Raw genomic sequence first — 19,605 nt, forward strand, 5'->3', positions numbered from 1 at the left:
CTCAAAGGTTTGGATTATTGTATTTGAATGCATCGTTGAATTTAAGTCTCACAACACTGTTATTAGTTGCTATAAGAAAATCACCAATGGAGTAATAGAAGTGATAGATTCTTCAATATAGTCGTGCCATTAAAAAAAATGGACCCTTAGCTACTGGTACTACATGATCTGGTCCAAGAAGCTAAAGATATTTTGGTTGCGTTAAAAACATATTTCAAGACCAATTTAAGCACAACAAGTTATATATTTAATAGCGAGGCAAAACTGGTAGCTCGCTAAGTTTGCATGGGGAATGTCTTAGTTCTCTGTTATTTTTCTGCATGTGATTTTCGTGCCGAGCGTTCTGCATACTAAGCTTCTTAATTTGAAGTTCGTGTTGATGATAAAACTCCTCCGGGATTAGATGGAAATTGACTTGTAGGGAAATTCTTTGTGGTACTCTGAATGCCAAAAACTAATAAGAAGACCTTATGTTACAAACTAGCTCTAGCTTATACTCATATAAAAGGGAAACCACCATGTGTCCATGTTACTCTAAACATATCAAAGTCCCTTATTGTAAACGAGTTCTTGATGCCTCTGACCTCAACTAGTGAATATAGAACAGATCAGGGACCTAAGTCAGAGAAAGCAGCCCATGTGGCCATGCATTCAAAGTTTCAAGTTGGCCAGATCGGCAAAATTTCAACAGACCCGGCACCCTCGTCCGCGCCTGCAGCGCCCCGCCGTCCCCGGCCACCATAGCCGTCGCCGTCTCATGCGTCCATCCCACCCCTTCTCCCGCGCCCATCCCACCCCTTCCTCCGCAGCCGCCGCCTTCGTCCGCGTTCTCCGTGGCTGCCGTCGTCGCCGCCGCCGTCTCGCTCGCCCCCGGCCGCAGCCGTGCGTTGGCTGGGACACTGCCGGACTGCCCCGTCCTCACATGGAAGAAAAAAAAGCTGAAAGGGAAGGATGGGAGCAAGAAAGGGAATAGAGGGATGGTGGGCGGATAAAATAAAAAAATATTTTTGTTGCAGTAAGTATAATATGTCTATTGTATTAGTTGGCTATAATGCTTATAGAGGGATGGTGGGCTGCACAAAATAAAAAAAATATTTATGTTGCAGTAAGTATAATATGTCTATTGTATCAGTTGGCTATAATACTTACTCCAGATGATATATCTATCTATTGTAGCTGATAGCTGGCTATGTTATTGACCTCGCTCTTACCGATCAACAGATGGCTCCACGTGATTTCTCCCCACACCCAGAAATAGACGCCTCTGCCCTCCTGGCCCCACGCGCCCCACGTCACCTTGATACTCGCGGGCCCACCACTGCCACGCGGGCGGAAATGACGCCTTCGCCCCTCGACCGTTCAAATTCCGTTGCCACGTCGGCGTGAGGATTCACCACCCCGCGCGGCGCAAACATTTCGCCCCTCGCGGCCACGTTTTACTTTCCTTTTTTTTTTGGCCATTAGAAAAAGTGCACGGGAGAAGAAGCGCCAAGCCACAGCCAAAATTTCGGCCATGAGTCGACAACTCCAAGCAGCGGCCGCCGCCTCGCTCTAACCGGAGTCCCCCACTCTCTCGGTCTGCCACCGCCGCGCGGGCCACCGGCGGCGCGCCAACCCGCCGCGCGGGCGCGTCTCTCGTGCTCGGCTCCGCCGCCGGGGGGGAACCCGGCGGGGGCTAGGGTTTCGGCGAGATGAGCTACCGGAAGGGTTTGAAGGTGTGGGTGGAGGAGAAAGGGGAGGGGTGGGTGGAGGCGGAGGTGGTGGAGGTGAAGGACCGGGCCGTCTTCGTGCTCACAAGCCAGCGGAAGAAGGTGCGGCAATCCCCCCTCTGCCTCTATCGCTGTCCCCCTCATTCCGTGCGGTTTAAGTTTGTGTTGTACTGTTTGGGATTTTTCGTGGGGGCGGGGTGTGAGCAGAGACAGGGCGTTCCATATGAGTTTGCTTCGAGTATTATTCGAGACGATTGGGACAGAGGCTTGTTTTGTTATTAGTTTGATCATGGGTTGACATCAGTGAACTGAGGCAGTTCAAAATTCTACTAATACAGTATATATTTTTTGAGTTGCTCTGGTGTAAACTTTGCGCGTCAGAGTACAGGGAGAAACAACTGATTCGAAATGGTGGAAGTTGTTGTTACAGATGTTTAATTTGAATCTATCGCTAATTTACACAACAAATTCGACCTGGTTCTGGTGGGGCACCAGTTCGCTAAAGGGGAGTATTTGAAGTGTAAATGGTAGCATTCCTGGGGTACTTTAATTTGGATTAAAATTTTGAAATCCTTTGCCAGTTGGTTTTAGATTTTGTCAGCTTGTTTGTAATTTTGCAGAACCAGTTTGAAGCTTCAGTCAGAGTACTTCTATATAGTTGTATGAACTTGTAACTTCACTTGTGCTCTGCAATTTACCTGGATTGTATGAGCTGTGAAACATAAATGCATTGACATCAATAACTGAGGACGATTATCAACATTTTTTTTGTTTACTTGGAAATCGCTGTGCTATTAGTTAAAATTTAACTAGTTTTAGATGTATCTGTATTATGCTATCCTTTTGGTTTGCAATGCACTGCTTTACCAGGATTAGTCTCCCTTCGGCTGTTGATTTTGTAGTTGTCCTGGCATTCTTTATAATTTTGTATGGCAGGTGGAAATTTGTTTTATCAATGAATTCTGATCCACTCTGTTTACACCCAATGGTCTATTTGGGTTTTGCACTTGATTTCTGGATTTCACACCGTCCTCGGTGAAAACATTGAAGTAATTTCATGTTGCAACCAAATTATCTATACTTAATAAAAGAGAGTAGTGTTGGTGGTTCTGCCACCACCCCTACCACCAATTCCCAACTTTTCTTTACAAAAATGGATGTGTGGTGCTAGAGGGCCCAGATGTCAACCACTCCCACCAAGTCCTTTACCTTGTGTGAGAAAGAAAAAAGTACAGTGTGGGACCAAAAGGTCCACATGCGAGTAACAAATATATACAACAATTAAGAGATGATAATAATAGGTTAATGATAATTTTTTAATTAACTAATACAACAGTAAAACACATGTCAATATTCTGCTTGCTCTTTGTACTTTGTTAGGCTGTAGGCCGTAATCTATAGGAGGAGAGGACATTGGGATTTGGGTGAGTCTGTATGTACTTTGTGGGCTGGAACTCTTGAATTTTCCAAGCATGTCATTTTTTTCTTTTTGTTCTTTATAAGACGATAGATCCTGTTTCAACCAATTAAAAACAATTCTTTTCAACAAGGACTTTATTTTGCTATTTTCAATATCCGTTGCAACACACGGGCATTTGTCTAGTGTTGATATAACCAGTATTTATTTCTGTACAGAAAAAAATGAATTTATAGTTTTTTTAAACATAATTATTAACAATTTATTTGTTTTTACTATTAAAATTTAATGTAGTTAGTTTATTCTTCCTCTTCTGGTTTTCAGATTACAGTTTTGGCAGAGAAGTTGCTGCCTAGGGACACAGATGAAGATCTAGGTGGGGGGCATGTCGATGACATGACCAAACTAACTTATCTTAATGAACCAGGTGTTCTATACAATTTGAAGAGAAGATATGCATTGAATGAGATATATGTAAGTTGTTCACTGGCTCTGTTGTTTTTATTTGTCGAGTGACTTGTCTACAATGAAAACATATTTTGTTCTGTGAATCATCGACTCGTTGTCGGAATTTCTTTGTAAAGATGCACTTCACATGCAATTCTCTATTTATCATAATTTGTGACCATCAACATACTACATGTGCCCGTGTTACTTTCTCATAAGACAAGTTCACTTTGGCTGTCCCTATGATTAGACTTATTAATGATGATTTTCTTTCAACATGTGTTGTCTTAGTAAATACATCTTCTTTTGTTTTGCTGCTAGCTTCTCTTTGTGACAGCCTTTTCATTTTTCTTCTTGAGATAGACATACACTGGAAGCATCTTGATTGCTGTTAATCCATTCACGAGGCTTCCTCACCTGTACAATGAGTACATGATGGAGCAATACAAGGGTGTCCGGCTAGGGGAGTTGAGTCCACATGTTTTTGCAGTGGCTGATGCATCATACAGGTTTGGATTACATTTTGATTCAGTTTAAGTGCCCTTAGCCTCTGTTTGCATGTACAACCTGTTTTCATGACATTTATTGAGTTAATGTAGGGCTATGGTGAATGATTCCCGGAGCCAGTCAATCCTGGTTAGTGGTGAAAGTGGTGCTGGCAAGACTGAGACAACGAAGCTTATCATGCAGTATCTTACGTACGTTGGTGGTAGAGCTGCCATTGACGATCGAACTGTTGAACAGCAGGTTCTTGAAGTAAGTTTTACCTCCTGTTTTCTCCACTATAATAAATGGATACTAAGAGTTGTGCATATTTTAGTCGTCGAAAATATTTCTGGTTGGTACTTTTCAAGGCATTTTCTCATAACTCATAAGTCTTTTGTTTCTTCTTACTAGTCTAACCCTCTTCTGGAGGCATTTGGCAATGCAAAAACAGTTAGAAATGACAACTCAAGGTGAGTATCACTCATAAGGTGACTTGGGCAATGTTGTTACAATTATATGCAATAGTTAGGGATATATTCCTCAACAGTACACATGGTTCTCCCTCTGGCCCAAAATATGGCAACTTCTAGCGTTCAAAACTTGTCCCAGAATATATTAACTTCTACACCTACTCTCTCATCTCAACCAATCACAACCATTTCTCATTGAGTTTTTCCACCTACTTCCTCAATTAATCACAACCATCCCCCATTTAATTCCACCTCCTTTGGGACGGAGGGAGTATAAACGATATTTCCCAGAATATACTATGGCTTTACCAATTCATAGGACTCAACCTTTCTCAATGTTTTCTTTGCATAGTCTTAATTTACAACACTTTTTGGTTGCAGCCGGTTTGGCAAATTTGTTGAGATACAATTTGATGCAAATGGTAGAATATCTGGAGCTGCTATTAGGACCTATCTTTTGGAAAGGTCCCGTGTTGTGCAGATTAATGATCCTGAAAGAAATTTTCATTGCTTTTATCAGTTATGTGCGTCTGGAAAGGTACCTCTACCAACCATTGCTATTTCATATTTGGCTCACTATTATGTGCATAATTGTGTGAGTTCCATTACTGCACGGTTTGATTATGGGCTATCTGTGAAGTCAGCATTGAATGTTGAAGAATATGCTTAGAGTTAAATTATACTGATACCCTGTTGGCCCGTTCCAATGTAGACCTCATTCATTTCGCCCATTTGAGCAGTTATTGGTTCAGCTGGGATGTGATTACGATGACACCCATTTCTGTTATATAACTTATAAGAATTTGGGCCTGCAATTTATTACTGAAATTAGTTTTATTGTCAAAATATTTTGCATATCAGAGAAGAAATTGTGAAAGATGTATTCATTGCTGCAAGACAATAATATATCCATTTGAACTTAGTTTTAAAGACAAGCACTAATTGTTTTTAATTGCTGTTAATGAGATTATCGTAATCCACCTCATTATCAAAGCCTTAGTTAAGCATGGAGAACATAGTATTCTAGAGGTTGTATAATCTGTTTCAATTCTGTCTATTCTATCTAATTGTACAGTTGATTCCATGCAGTTCTGAGTTTTTTTTTTTTTTTTTGGTTTTGGTTTTGAATTTTGCATATGTTTGTTCGTGAAGGATGCAGAACTGTACAAGCTTGGTCACCCAAGGAGTTTCCATTACTTGAATAAAAGTAAGACATATGAATTGGAAGGAACAAATAATGAAGACGAGTACTGGAAGACGAAAAGGGCAATGGATATTGTCGGAATTAGCAGAAATGATCAGGTTTCTACAGAATGTGAACATACTCAGATGTTACATGGAAAAAGAATACCTAAAGAAAACCAGTGCATATTACGCATACTTTTCCTTTTCTTATCCCAGAAATGAATGTGTATATTGTACTTTGTTCAGGATGCTATATTTCGGATACTGGCAGCCATTCTTCATCTTGGCAACATTGAGTTTTCTCCTGGAAAGGAAATTGATTCTTCAAAAATTAAGGATCCAACATCAAATTTTCACCTTCGAATGGCAGCCAAACTATTCATGTATGAATTTTATTTACATATATGATTGTGACCCCTTTTTCCCCTCATCGTCCTCATTTATCCATAACAATGACTCAAAAATTGTATCAAGTTCCAAACTCTTGATTCTTGAAGCGTTTAGTTTTTAATGCTCCAGGGCATTGAGGTTATGGACGTAGATGATTTGACCTTTGATTTCTTACAGACGTGTCACAAGAAAAGAATACACTTTCTTTCCACCCTATGTTAATGACTTACTGTAAATGTGGATTACAACCTATGGTTGATAATAATAAAAAATGACATGTTTACGCTCCTATACATGCTATATGCATATGTGGATATTATAATTGAATCTTTTTAGATATTTTATTTGAGTTTGTCTTGATGAATTTTGATTGCCTGATTAGCAAAGTTTACAATTTTGAACTGTCCGCATTTACTGTTTTGACATGCATTTCTGGAAACGGGTCATGGAATAACCACCAAATTAAGTGAGCATGTTGATAATGTACTTTAAGGATAATGCATGCATGGATAATATCTTGTTATGCCTAAAATGTCCTTGGTCACTATGAATCATATATTTTCCATGTAGCAGAAATTATTTAATGCTCTGGGAACGGAAGTAGCTTTCCACAGCTTTATTTGTTCCTTATCGCTTCATTTTTTCTATTTGAATTAGGTGTGATCCAGATCTGTTGATCTCAACTCTATGTACCCGCTCCATTAACACTCTTGAAGGAGCAATTATAAAAGCATTGGACTGTTCTGCAGCAGCAGCTAATCGTGATGCTCTAGCAAAGACTGTATATGCAAGACTATTTGACTGGTATTTCACATGCCTTCTTTTTTCAAGGATACTGTGCATTTTTGTAAGTTAACATTCTTTAATTGTTTCCAGGCTTGTCGAGAATATTAACAAATCTATTGGTCAAGATGTTGATTCCAAAGTACAAATTGGTGTCTTGGATATTTATGGTTTTGAGAGCTTTAAAAACAACAGGTAATTAAGTATTCTGTCATTTAGTTTAACTCACTCACTGCAATTTTATAGCATTCCATAATGGAATATTTTATTATATTTGATTTGTGAATATACTATTATCAAATAAAAGGTGTCATGTTTTATGTCAGCATTTCTGTTCACAATGCACCAATTTACAGTAATTTTGTGCCTTTTTTTCTTGCTTGGTTAGGCTGGCCTTTTAAATGTCCACAAGCCGACAAGCTATTTAGTATGTTGAAATTACTGTTTGTGCTGCCAACTAGGCAAAATTGTGGGAAAAGTATGGGATGTTTAACTGCTGCATTTTCGTCTGTTTCCCTTTTCCTGATGAATCATCCTTTATTTATTGCTGCAGTTTTGAGCAGTTCTGCATCAACTTCGCCAATGAAAAGCTTCAGCAACATTTCAATGAGGTATAGTGCATCATTTGCTCTTTAATGGAAACACAATATTAATTTGTACTTAAATATTTATGTAACTTTTGTTTCTTATCATTAAATACTGCAAATCTGTTTCTTCAGCATGTATTCAAGATGGAGCAGGAGGAGTACAAAAGCGAAAAAATCGATTGGAGCTACATTGAATTTATTGATAATCAAGATGTTTTGGATTTGATTGAAAAGGTTGTCTTGGCGAACTTATTTACCAAGTTCAATATGGACAAATCACTTTATGCTTAGTAATTTGTTTTAATATTGTAATAGCTACCTTCTTTTTTTTTTCTCTGTATCAACTTGTTTCTTCGTATGCCATTTTATATTGGTCAGATTGCCAACTTGCATTTGCATATAATGACACCTTTACAATTTAGTTACTTATGTCTTAGAGCTGGTATTATGTTTCCCTTTGTGCTAGTGTTGGTGGAATTAGTTACTGATGACATTAGCTGTAGTTGTTGAGTGTTTGACACGTTCGTCCATTACTAGCACCAACCTGACCACAGTACTAGCATGCCACATCCCGCTAAAGCGTTATCACATATTGTCATCTTTTATAGTATTATACCGGGTTCTAAGCACACAACAATGATGTTAAAGCTTTTGCGATGTATTAGAAGAAACTTCAGCTAGGCTTGACAGATCTTATTTATTCATGCCATTACTCCTAACAATCCAAACTTCCATAATTGAATAACTAGAAACACATAGACTTGAATGACCAGAACAAACATTCAAGATGGCTTGGATTGTAGAATGCATTAATGCATACAACTGTTGCACTTGCAAAATGTCCGCAAGCCCAAAGAGCCAAAACAGCACGTTGGTGATTTCAATATAATTATGCGATGATACTATTTTGTAAAAATCTTGACAAAATATGCTTATCATGGCAAACATAATTTGCTTCTGCAAGCTTTAATATCTACTGTATCGAAAGTGTCCGGTGCAGTAACTATAAAATTTATGGTTATTAGTGTTCAGATTATATCTATGTTATGTTTGGGACTGGTGCATGCTTGTGTGAGACAGTTTGCTGTGCAGTAATTTTTGATTGGTGTCGCTTTTGAAATGCTATTTTGCTGTTGGACCAGCACTTATAACATATTTTTGGCAGCCCAATGCTAATTCAATTGTATGTACTTGCAGAAACCGATTGGAATTATTGCACTGCTGGATGAAGCTTGGTAAATCGCAATTTTTATTTTTGCTGGAAAACAGCTGTTTTTATTAACAAATAGATAACCATTCTAATATATGTTTTTTATTTTCCAGTATGTTCCCAAAATCTACTCATGAGACCTTCGCAACAAAGATGTTCAGAAATTTCTCTTCGCATCATAGGCTTGAGAAGACAAAATTCTCAGAGACAGATTTTGTTATCTCCCATTATGCTGGGAAGGTATGTTAAGTAATTTTAATTATTTTTTCCTGTATCGGGTATCAACAATAACAAAGTCGACCTTTTGCAGGTGACGTATCAAACAGAATCGTTTCTGGAGAAGAATCGAGATTATATTGTTGCAGAGCACTGCAATCTTTTATCTTCATCAAGATGCCCTTTAGTTTCTGGACTTTTTGGTTCATTACCAGAAGAATCTTTGAGATCGTCATACAAGTTCTCATCAGTTGCTTCCAGATTTAAGGTATCAGCAAAAATTTCTTTGCTTCTTGGTCTTTGAAATTTGTCTGCTTACATGGTTTATTTGGTCACATGTGCCATAAGATATTATTTACTCTAGAAAATAATGTGGTTAAATGCATCTACTTCCAAATTATGATCTAGGTAGTGATGAATAGTGTGGCAGATGTAAGGAAAGGAACAAAAAGAAAAATCTCTCTCCACTATCCCACCTTTGCAAGGGATTTTCATGTAAGGGGGATTGAACTTGTTAGAAGCTATTTTTGTTGTATCATAGCAATATTTTGCATGTGTTTTTCCTCCAAATATTGCTGTTTCCTTAAAAATAAAAAAAATTTACAGTACATATGCTCATTGTTGATTTATATAGGCTGATCTTCACTTTTGGAAATTATATGTTTCCTTGAATTCCATTTGCAGTTGCAGCACATGCAGAAGTTTGAACCGTAATTGTACTAGCTTTGATTGTTTTATTCATTTCCTTTCATTCCTGTATAATGGTTGTAATTAAGGCACTGACTTGCTATATTTTCATTTCTCATTGATTGCCTTGGATTGTATTGAAACCATAACATATAACCTTCCTAACTGCGGTATTATATTCATTCTCTCTGAAGCAACAACTTCAAGCCCTCATGGAAACCCTCAACTCGACAGAGCCTCACTACGTACGCTGCGTGAAGCCTAACTCTGTTAATCGGCCTCAGATGTTTGAAAATCAGAGTGTCCTGCATCAACTGCGCTGTGGAGTAAGAACATACGCCTTAAACATTAAACACAAAAGCAATAGTATCTGTTTCTTCTCCATAAATCTCTTGAGAAGCACATCTGCCCATACATCACGTCATCACCTCTTGAGCAGCACATCTGCCTTAAACATTAAACCTCAGTTTGCTGTTGGCAGTATGGCACTATGAATGTCGAAATGCTAATGTTCATTGTGGGTGCTTCAAGTTATACCTTTGTGCAATAGATGAGTAAAGCTTTTTTCGGTCCTATGCCAACTTTCCCAATTCATCGTGCAACAGATGAGCAATTCCTTTGTTAATTGTTGGCACTAGCGGATGATTTGTTGGCCATATGCCAACTTACCCAATTCATTGTCTTGGTTCATGCTGTACTGTTTGGACAGGAAGCTATCATGTGACTTGAGTAGGCTATAGTCACATGCAATCCATGCTTTTGTGATCATGTATATGGAGCCACATTCATAAAATCACTTAATAAGATGTTTACTCTTTCATAACTGTATATTGGTATTATACATCGTGGTATGCTTTTGCTTTATTGAACTATCTCTAGCAATACACCAGAAAACTCCTTAAATTGTGTGACTATTTATCTCAAGCTATTCATCACTTTTGAAGTTTTAATTCCATTTGTTGCTTCATGCATGAACTGGTCAATGTTCCTTGAAGATTGTAACTTGGTCATTTGTCAGGGTGTTTTAGAGGCTGTTCGCATCAGTCTTGCTGGCTATCCTACCAGAAGAACTTACGCTGAATTTGTTGACCGGTTTGGCGTTCTAGTTCCCGAGTTGATGCTTGGAAGGTATGCAATTTATACTTCATTAAGTTAATTTTGAGTTTGTGCTTCACATTGTAAGTTGCAAGGGCAACTTTCTTCTTTTCTTTTTACGGTTTTGGCGATCTTAATTACAGCTGCAAATCATTCCATTTGTTGTTGGTGCAGTCTATAGCTGATTCATGTTCCATCTGTTTTGGCCTAAACAGTTAGTAGGTTTGTTAGATCTGATATAAATGTTCTCCAACAAACAACACTTTTTTGCTCAACATCGTGGAGCTGATATCTCTTGTTTGTACAGCAACTTGTATGTGTGTTACCGATAATGATATTTTAGCCATTCATGGTGCTACTTTGATCCAGCATTCCCCTCATCAATTAGAGTAGGCCAAACCAACCAATGGATTTTTATGGCATTTTATGTAATCCCGTTATTAGTTAATGGGTTCAGCGCTAGCCTAGCAGTTTGAATTAACATACACAATTCTGGAGCAACTCAAACACACAATATCTTTTCAAATGGTTGCCAACTTTTTGCCTATTCGATGCTAAATTCCTACATTTACTACCCTCTGTCCTATCCTGGAATGGCAATCTGACTATAAGCTTTAAATTGTTAGGTTTTGCGTGAAAGTTTGGAGGGAATTTATCAAGGGCCATTGGGAAAAAGGAGCTGCTTATTTGTTTGTTTTTGATTGCATTACCTTATGTGATGTTATGTTTAACTGTGCAGTTATGATGAGAGGGCATTGACAAAGGGAATTCTTGAAAAGATGAAGCTTGAAAATTTTCAAGTAATCTACTCAACAGATTTTATATTACTGTCATTCCCTAATATTTCTTGTTTATATAAAGAGTAAATTTCACAAAACTACATGTTTTATGGTTCAAGTTGTAGAAAACCACACACATTTTGATACTTAGCACTTAAGTACATATATTTTGGTAGTTTAGTTTCACAAAACCACACTATCGATGAATGGATTCACCCGTGAGATGACGTGGTTATTCCATCTAGGATGAGGACGTGGCATCCTATTAATTTCGTGCGATGGCTGGTAATAGGATGTCATGTCCTCGTCCTAGGTAAAACAGCCACGTCATCTCGCGGGTGAATCTATTCATCGAAGTGTGGTTTTGTGAAACTACACAACCAAAATGTATGTACTTAAGTTCCAAGTGTCAAAGTGTGTGTGGTTTTCTGCAACTTGGACCACAAAACGTGTAGTTTTGTGAAATTTACTCTATAAAGAGTAATGCCTGATTCCAGTAGTGATTTTTGTACACACATTTTTGTTCTGTTTCCAATTGAAGTGATTGATAGTTGCTGTCTTGTACTTTTTTATGTTTATACTGTTCAGTGTAGAAAAACTGACTATAATTTATTGATGGTTTAACACTTTGCTTTACTTAATAGCTTGGTAGCACTAAGGTTTTCCTTAGAGCTGGTCAAATCGCAATATTAGATATGTGTCGTGCTGAAGTTTTGGAGAACGCTGCACGCCACATTCAAGGTCGTTTCAGAACATTCATTACACGCAAAGAGTTTGTTAAAACAAGGGAGGCTTCAATTTCTATACAAGCATATTGCAGAGGTAAAATTTCTGTTGCTTTGTCACCTTATTTCCTCCATGAATTCTGATATATTGCTGCTTCCAGTGCTAAATTGCTGCTACATTCTGGTTGCTAATTTTAATGACTTTGCAGGCTGTTTGGCAAGGAAGATGTATATGGTGAAAAGAGAAACGGCGGCTGCTATAATTGTTCAGAAGTATGTCCGGAGATGGCGGCTTCATCGGACTTACCAGCAAGCTCATTCAGCAGCTCTTCTTATTCAGTCCTGTACTCGAGGATTTATCGCTCGCCGTTATTTCTCAGTTATCAGAGAGCAGAAAGCTGCTTTGGTGATACAGGTGTGTCCCTCCTCATAAGTTTCAACTTGGTTATCTGGAAACAGTGCTAGGATAGTAAATAAATAATTTTTAAGCTCTCTTTCGAAGTCATAAGCATGTTCCTTAATTTGTTGTTGAGCTGTTGGCTAAGGTAAGTCTAGACTAATTAGAATATTAGCTTCATAGCTTGGCATGGAAGGTTATATTGTATTGTGATGCCATCAATTGTTTATACGAGAAAAAAACTGACTCATATGGTTGAGTTTTCAACACTGATTTCTGTTGGCAATTGCAGTCATTGTGGAGAAAACGGAAGGTTATAATTCTTTTCCAACAATACAGGCAAGCCACTGTGAAAATTCAGTGTGCTTGGAGACAGAAACTTGCAAGAAGAGAACTAAGGAGACTCAAAATGGTAAATTCTTTGTGCTATTCGATATATTATCTTTTGGCGATTTTCAAGCCGTACTGCAAAACTAAAATGGACCATTGCCTGTCTTAGTTTTTTTTGGTTTTTCTACCTCAAACACTACCGTATTACTATTACTTGTTATTCTTTCTTCCTCCACACGCTCATGAGGGATACATGTTTCTGTGTACTTGAAATGATCTGGTCCAATTTTCCTTCCAAGTTACTCTGATCTGCTCCCTTTGTGTCATCTGGCAGGTTTTATTATCCTGTTTACAGACTAGTTTTGTTTCTAGCCTGTTATTTTCATGCATTGTGAATACTCTTAGGCTTAGTTCATTTCTATGTATAGAGGTTAGCTACTACCTCGTTATTTGTGAGCACGCTTCCCAAACTGCTAAACGTTGTGGTTTTTGTTAAAACTTTCTATATGCATTTCTTTTATAAAATCAAATAAACCCAATTTTCAAGTTTTTAAGAGTTAATACTCAATTAACCAGCTGCTAATGGCCCGCCTCGTTTTACTTGCAAGTGAAAAGCTGTCCCAAACCGTTCATTCGAACATATCCTTATACTTGGTTTATGTTATAGGCTGCAAACGAAGCAGGTGCACTGCGTGAGGCGAAGAATAAACTTGAGAAAAAGTTGGATGACCTTACTCTGAGACTAACTCTAGAAAGGCGACTGCGTGTAAGTGTTGTCTATCATTTTTTACCTTTGTGTTCTATTTGTTAATTAGTACTTAATAAGATTTGCTGTTGAGGGAAGACCACACATGTATATATTTTACTATTATGCTTGTTCCTAACAGTATTATGACACTTATATCTGTCATTTGGTATTTAATGCTTCCATACCATTGTCACATCATGAGATTAACCTAAATGTTTCAGAAACTGATTCTGTGAAAAAAAATTTCATGTTTAATAATAATCATAATAATGTATTTCGCCTCATGGGGCATGAACTTTAAAATGTAGGCTGCTGGTGAGGAAGCAAAGTCAGTAGAAATATTAAAGCGCGACAAAATGATAGAATCATTAAGTGCCGAATGTGCTGCAGCCAAGTCAGATGCTCAAAGTGAACATGACAAAAATCGGCTACTCCAGAGGCAATTGGATGATTCGTTGAGAGAGATAACTATGTTGCGGGGTAGCAAGATTATGACAGCAGAAGCAGAAAAGGAGAACTCCAATCTGAAGGTTCAAAGGCTTTCCTTGTCATTTTAATCGCAATGATGCTTGGTTAACTACATTTTCAGTTATTCTCTGCTGTTTTTTTACACCTTTAATTGCATCTCTCTTATTTAATGATTTTTCCATTGTCTAATTGCTGTACTTCTAATGTGATAAAGTTACCACAATCATTTTTTTATTTAGTTTTACCATTAGTTTTCATTGCTGCTGTAATTTGCTGCTGGCAATATGCTTCTGTGTTTCTCTTAATTGTACTTTGGCTGAAATTATTCTATATTACTCTGTACAGAACTTAGTTGAGTCATTATCAAAGAGGAATTCGTCACTGGAATATGAACTCACCTCAGCTCGTAAAGGTAGTGATGATACGATGAAGAAATTGAAAGATGTTGAGGGAAAATGCAACCATCTCCAGCAAAATTTGGACAAGTATGTTTTCCCTTTCATTTATTAAACCATAGAGTGCTAGAAAAATATGTATAGTATTCTAAGGTTTATTGCTGCTCGTTTGTATTGGGATGCAAAGCATCTAACAGCTACTGGTTTGCTAATTTTAGATTGCAGGAGAAACTTACAAACTTGGAAAATGAAAATCATGTTCTTAGGCAAAAGGCATTAAACATGTCTCCGTTGAACAATATGTCCATGGCTACAAAGGCTTTTCCTCAGGTTCTTTTCTTTGCTCTTTATTAACTGCTTCAGCTATCTGTTTGTTGCTGTTAATATTTGATCTAGCATTTAAGTTCTTTTATTGATACTCATATTTGGGACACTGGGTACTGCTCTAGTTTGCATCTCTTCTTAAATAGTTTACTGACATGCTGCTTGAATGCAGAAATTCGCTACACCGATTGGGCTTCCAAACGGCGAGCAGAAGCACGGATATGTAAGCCTATTCTTTTGATCGATGTACAGAACTGCTATAGATTCGTCTGACATATTGGATCTCAATTTTTGAATTGTAGGAAACACCACCAGCAGCAAAATATCTCGCTTCACTTCCACAGAGTTTAACTGGATCAAGGAGAACCAGGATGCCTGTTGAAAGGCAGGAGGTAAATTCCACATCATATTTTTCATTTGTTAATTTTTGCTTGTTCTAGCTCTGTTGATACCACCTTAGATAAGATGGCAAATAATTTGTTCTGGACGATGTGACATTATTCAACAAAATTTCTTATGCATCTTGGTGATGATTTTGTGTCATGCAGGAAAATCATGAAATCTTATTACGATGCATAAAGGAAAATCTAGGATTCAAGGATGGTAAACCAGTCGCCGCATGCATCATCTACAGTTGCCTTTTACACTGGCGTGCTTTTGAATCTGAGAGGACTGCTATTTTTGATCATGTCATTGAAGCCATAAATAATGTTCTCAAGGTAAACTTACTTCAGACTCATCTATTTTGCTGTTTGTGCTAAATGTTTATTTGCGGATGTCAAATAATCATGGAAGTTCTCCTGTTCTTACTCCAGGGGGAAGAGGCTGACGGTAGATTACCTTATTGGTTGTCCAATACCTCTGCATTGCTATGCCTTCTGCAGAAGAATTTACGGTCAAATGGATTATTTGCTACACCATCCCGCCGGTCTGGTGGACCTCTAGGGATAGGTGACAAGATAGTGCAAGTAAGGAACCCTGAAAATTATGGATCATTTTCTTACCAGTACTATTGAATTATGCTCAGTGTGCTGATATCCATATGAAGTAATATTTTGAAAGCAATGTCCTAGTTTAACTCTACATTATTTTATCATGTCTGTATATTTTTTGGACATGACCTGGCTATTGACCCAGTCAACAACTCAACGTATTGGGTCACTGGTTGAAGCTGTTGGTCACTGATGGGGCCCCTGGTTTCATTTTAGCGGCAAAAACAATAGCATGAAGGTGCTTAGTAAGGTCTTAAATAGCTTATTCGGTTCAACTGGAATAAGTAGTAGCTACCTTAGTTGGTTACCAGGCAGATGTAGCACACATTTTTGGAATCTTTAAGCTGGTGGAGCTAGCCAGCAGTTGTATTAGTCTATGCCGTCAGTTACGCCAAAACTACCTGGTTTTAACATAGGTCTTTGGATTTGCCACTTCAAAGTGGCCATCAATCAGATTTGGTCTGGTTGGACTGTCATGGTGAAAGTGCTGGTTCTCCTCCTCCCTCCTTTCTGACAGGCCACTCTGCTGTTCTGGGGCAGATCTGGTAAATCATGTGTACCTGTAGAGGATCTATACGCTTCCCATAATGGGGGAAATGGAAACATCATGGCATCATGCTCTTCAAGTATTCTTAATTTGCACAACTGTATAAGCCCAGTAACATGTTTTGCTGGTATAGAAATTTGTTGTGCAATTTTTGTTTTCCTTTTTTTTCGAAAATTCGGGTACGATAAAATTATTGTTTCCCTCTGTTACTGAAATGGCTCCTGTTTTGTTTCTTGCAGACACTCAGATCTCCTTCGAAGCTTATGGGACGCATTGATACTCTTGGACAAGTGGATGCTCGGTATCCAGCCATATTATTCAAACAGCAACTAACTGCATGTGTTGAAAAGATTTTTGGGCAACTCAGGGATAATCTGAAAAAGGAAATATCACCACTTCTTAGTGTCTGCATTCAGGTACTTATCCACTTTAAAATCTGGACGACAAATAGATACATTGGAAACCTAGATATGTCAGTACACCCGCTCCCATCTGAATATTTTCATGCAGGCTCCAAAATCATCACGTGCACAGCCTGGAAAAGCATCCAAACCACCTGGGGTTGGTGCCCAACCACCATCAAACTCCCATTGGGACAATATTGTCAATTTTCTGGACTTGCTTATGTCCACGTTGCATGCAAATTATGTGAGCATTTTCTTAAGCTTTTTTTCTTCATCAGTGGATTTAAAGGCTCTTGGGGTGAATCATTCTTTTTTATTATTTTTTATTTTTTGCTGCAGGTGCCATCATTCTTTATACGTAAACTTATCACTCAGCTATTCTCTTTTATAAATATACAGCTTTTTAACAGGTAATTTCCACAATTTTTAAATTTATCCTTGTTACATTTACATACAAGCAAACAAAACAGTTTGCACATGGTAACCAATCGATGTTATTGAATGGGTAGTTATTCCTTGGATGATATAATTATGTCTTCATTAGTTTTGCAAATAGTGTGATCATTGCACCTTTTATTTATGATATAAGCAAAGGGCCTTTTTGACAGTGAACTGATGGAATTCTGTTGGTTAAAAGTTATAATAGGAGATGGTAGAATTACTTTGGGAAAAATCGGAGATGGTGGTAGAATTACTTTGGGAAAAATCATTACTGTATTATGTTTGAGATAAAGTTATAGGTAAAAATAAAATGATGAAATCCTATGGTTTGCAATGATATTAACAGTACTGTTCCCATTGTTCCATCAGCCTTCTTCTTCGGCGCGAATGCTGTACTTTCTCCAATGGGGAATATGTCAAAGCCGGGCTGTCATTGCTGGAGAAATGGATTTCTGATGCCACGGATGAGGTAGGTGTTTGCATTCTGCTTGTGAAGTTGTTTTGCACTCTTGAGAATGGACTATGAGAAGGCCTGATAAAATTGTTAGCTTATCCCGCTATATTTCTTCCCAGTTTGCTTATATACCTTGTGTTTTAGGAACTTAGGAGCAAGCAACATTATTATACATTTTATCGGTGCTCTGACTTTTTCACATTGCTTTACTAGTTTATTATCCTTGTACTTTCAGTTTGCAGGAACATCTTGGCATGAGCTAAATTATATCAGACAAGCTGTTGGTTTTTTGGTAATTTCTTGTGCATGCTGCATTTGTTTCCATGTTTCTGTGCTTCTTTTGTATGCCTGCCGAACATCTCACTAATTGCATAACACAGGTCATACATCAAAAAAGGAAGAAGACGCTTGAGGAGATTAGGCAAGATCTTTGCCCGGTAAGACTTGCTGCATGTATGACCTATTTGTGCATATCCATTATTTATGCCATACCTCAACTAGTTATTTTCTGCTCTTGTTCTTTGTAGAACTTGAGTGTACGCCAAATATACAGGATATGCTCAATGTACTGGGACGACAAATACAATACCCAAGGAATATCAAATGAGGTAATCACTTTTGGATTGGAGGCTTTCCATTTTTTGGGGATTCACTATGCTTTTTTGTTCTGAGAATTTCGGGATCTGGCAGGTTGTTTCTGCAATGAGGGAGGAAGTAAACAAATATACTCAGAATCTCGTATCAAATTCCTTTTTATTAGATGATGATTTAAGGTATGCGTGATTTCTTGGTTAAAATTTTAGACAGCAGAATCAGCCTTTTTGTGTATGTAAATCATTACTATCCTTATTGCAGAACATGATTTACTATCTGTTAATTTGACCTTGTATGTGATGCTTTCTTTCAGTATACCGTTCTCTACAGAGGATTTGTCAATGGCCATCCCTGCTATAGATTATGCAGATGTAGAACTTCCAGAATCGCTTCATCACTATCCATCAGTACAGCTCCTAGTCAAGCATCATGATCCACAGCCTGTCTAATAGTATGGTTGGGGTTGCCTTGAAGATTCGTTTATTTTTGTTCCCAGTTTTTAGTGGGGTTACATCTTTTGAACTGTTGTATGGTTGTTAGGCTTGTAGTCTTAAGTCTATCCGGGGTGAAAAAGTTGTAACAGAAATGGTAGGATGTCGTTTCAAAGCAACAATTGTTGCTCGGTGAAAATTAAACAATCGTGGACCCTGGTTGTCCACCAGTCCTATCTTCAGATGTACATAGTGTTGTAGAGACAGTTAAGCATTTGCTATGAAAAATATCCATGTTCTGTAGCGTTAGTTTTCTACTCGTGATCTGATGTTTGGTGCAATGTTTGGCAAAAACGTAACTACCTTTGGGCTCGTCAAAACAAAAGGAGAATAGGAAAAAAAACGCAATTAGTATACCTCTGCCATTACCCGATTAGTGCTACCTGCATCTTAAAATTTAAGCATTTCTGGCTATGGAGTAGTCAACACTATCATATTAGGATTATTTGATAACTGTTATAACGGTTATAAAAAGACTTGCAATGGGTTTTAAGGAGCGAGTGCGCTGATGTATCTGTGGCAAAATCTGTCGTAGGTAATGTGAAATGTACGTGAAAGTGTTGGGAAATAACGGGAATTGTTTGTATTCAGAAATATCCAGGGAAGACCATCCCTTAAATTGTGCGTTTTTTTCTGACTAATGTAGAAATGTTCATCGATGGACATGTATTATGCGGGGAAACTGATATGCATACGACTCAATTGTTTAACTCACGTACAACTGAATTTGATCAGCGGTTGTAAACAGTTACAGTGTATATGAACATGCTCTCCTTATATAATTGCATATCTCTAGTTATATATGAGTAGAGGTGAAATCGGGTCGGGTTCGGT

The 19,605-nt window shown here is 37.9% G+C and overlaps 1 protein-coding gene across 1 annotated transcript; it reads left to right on the top strand.

The window, feature by feature from the left end:
• The first annotated feature begins 1,452 nt into the window (after positions 1-1,452).
• LOC127763197 (protein OPAQUE1) lies at positions 1,453-19,020 on the top strand. The gene is made up of 38 exons (XM_052287835.1): positions 1,453-1,811; positions 3,451-3,600; positions 3,937-4,082; positions 4,173-4,329; positions 4,471-4,529; positions 4,911-5,067; positions 5,682-5,831; positions 5,961-6,097; positions 6,762-6,908; positions 6,981-7,082; positions 7,441-7,498; positions 7,607-7,708; positions 8,672-8,709; positions 8,798-8,924; positions 8,995-9,168; positions 9,782-9,913; positions 10,606-10,715; positions 11,422-11,482; positions 12,106-12,283; positions 12,396-12,601; positions 12,876-12,995; positions 13,581-13,679; positions 13,970-14,191; positions 14,475-14,614; positions 14,743-14,854; positions 15,021-15,071; positions 15,151-15,240; positions 15,397-15,567; positions 15,664-15,816; positions 16,627-16,803; positions 16,898-17,035; positions 17,131-17,201; positions 17,602-17,701; positions 17,922-17,978; positions 18,067-18,123; positions 18,214-18,294; positions 18,377-18,459; positions 18,594-19,020. The coding sequence occupies exons 1-38, from the start codon at positions 1,692-1,694 to the stop codon at positions 18,727-18,729; spliced, it is 4,569 nt and encodes a 1,522-aa protein (XP_052143795.1). The 5' UTR covers positions 1,453-1,691; the 3' UTR covers positions 18,730-19,020.
• The last annotated feature ends 585 nt before the right edge of the window (positions 19,021-19,605 follow it).

Source organism: Oryza glaberrima, chromosome 2, assembly GCF_000147395.1.
Source record: "Oryza glaberrima chromosome 2, OglaRS2, whole genome shotgun sequence".
NCBI lineage: Eukaryota > Viridiplantae > Streptophyta > Magnoliopsida > Poales > Poaceae > Oryza > Oryza glaberrima.

What these genes read in the sequence shown, in the direction of transcription:
- LOC127763197 (XM_052287835.1), top strand. Translation starts at nt 1,692, where the DNA reads ATGAGCTACCGGAAGGGTTTGAAGGTGTGGGTGGAGGAGAAAGGGGAG. An exon ending in GTGGCTGATGCATCATACAG is followed by an intron (nt 4,083 to 4,172) that starts GTTTGGATTACA and finishes GAGTTAATGTAG; the next exon opens with GGCTATGGTGAATGATTCCC. An exon ending in CAGTTGCTTCCAGATTTAAG is followed by an intron (nt 9,169 to 9,781) that starts GTATCAGCAAAA and finishes TTCTCTCTGAAG; the next exon opens with CAACAACTTCAAGCCCTCAT.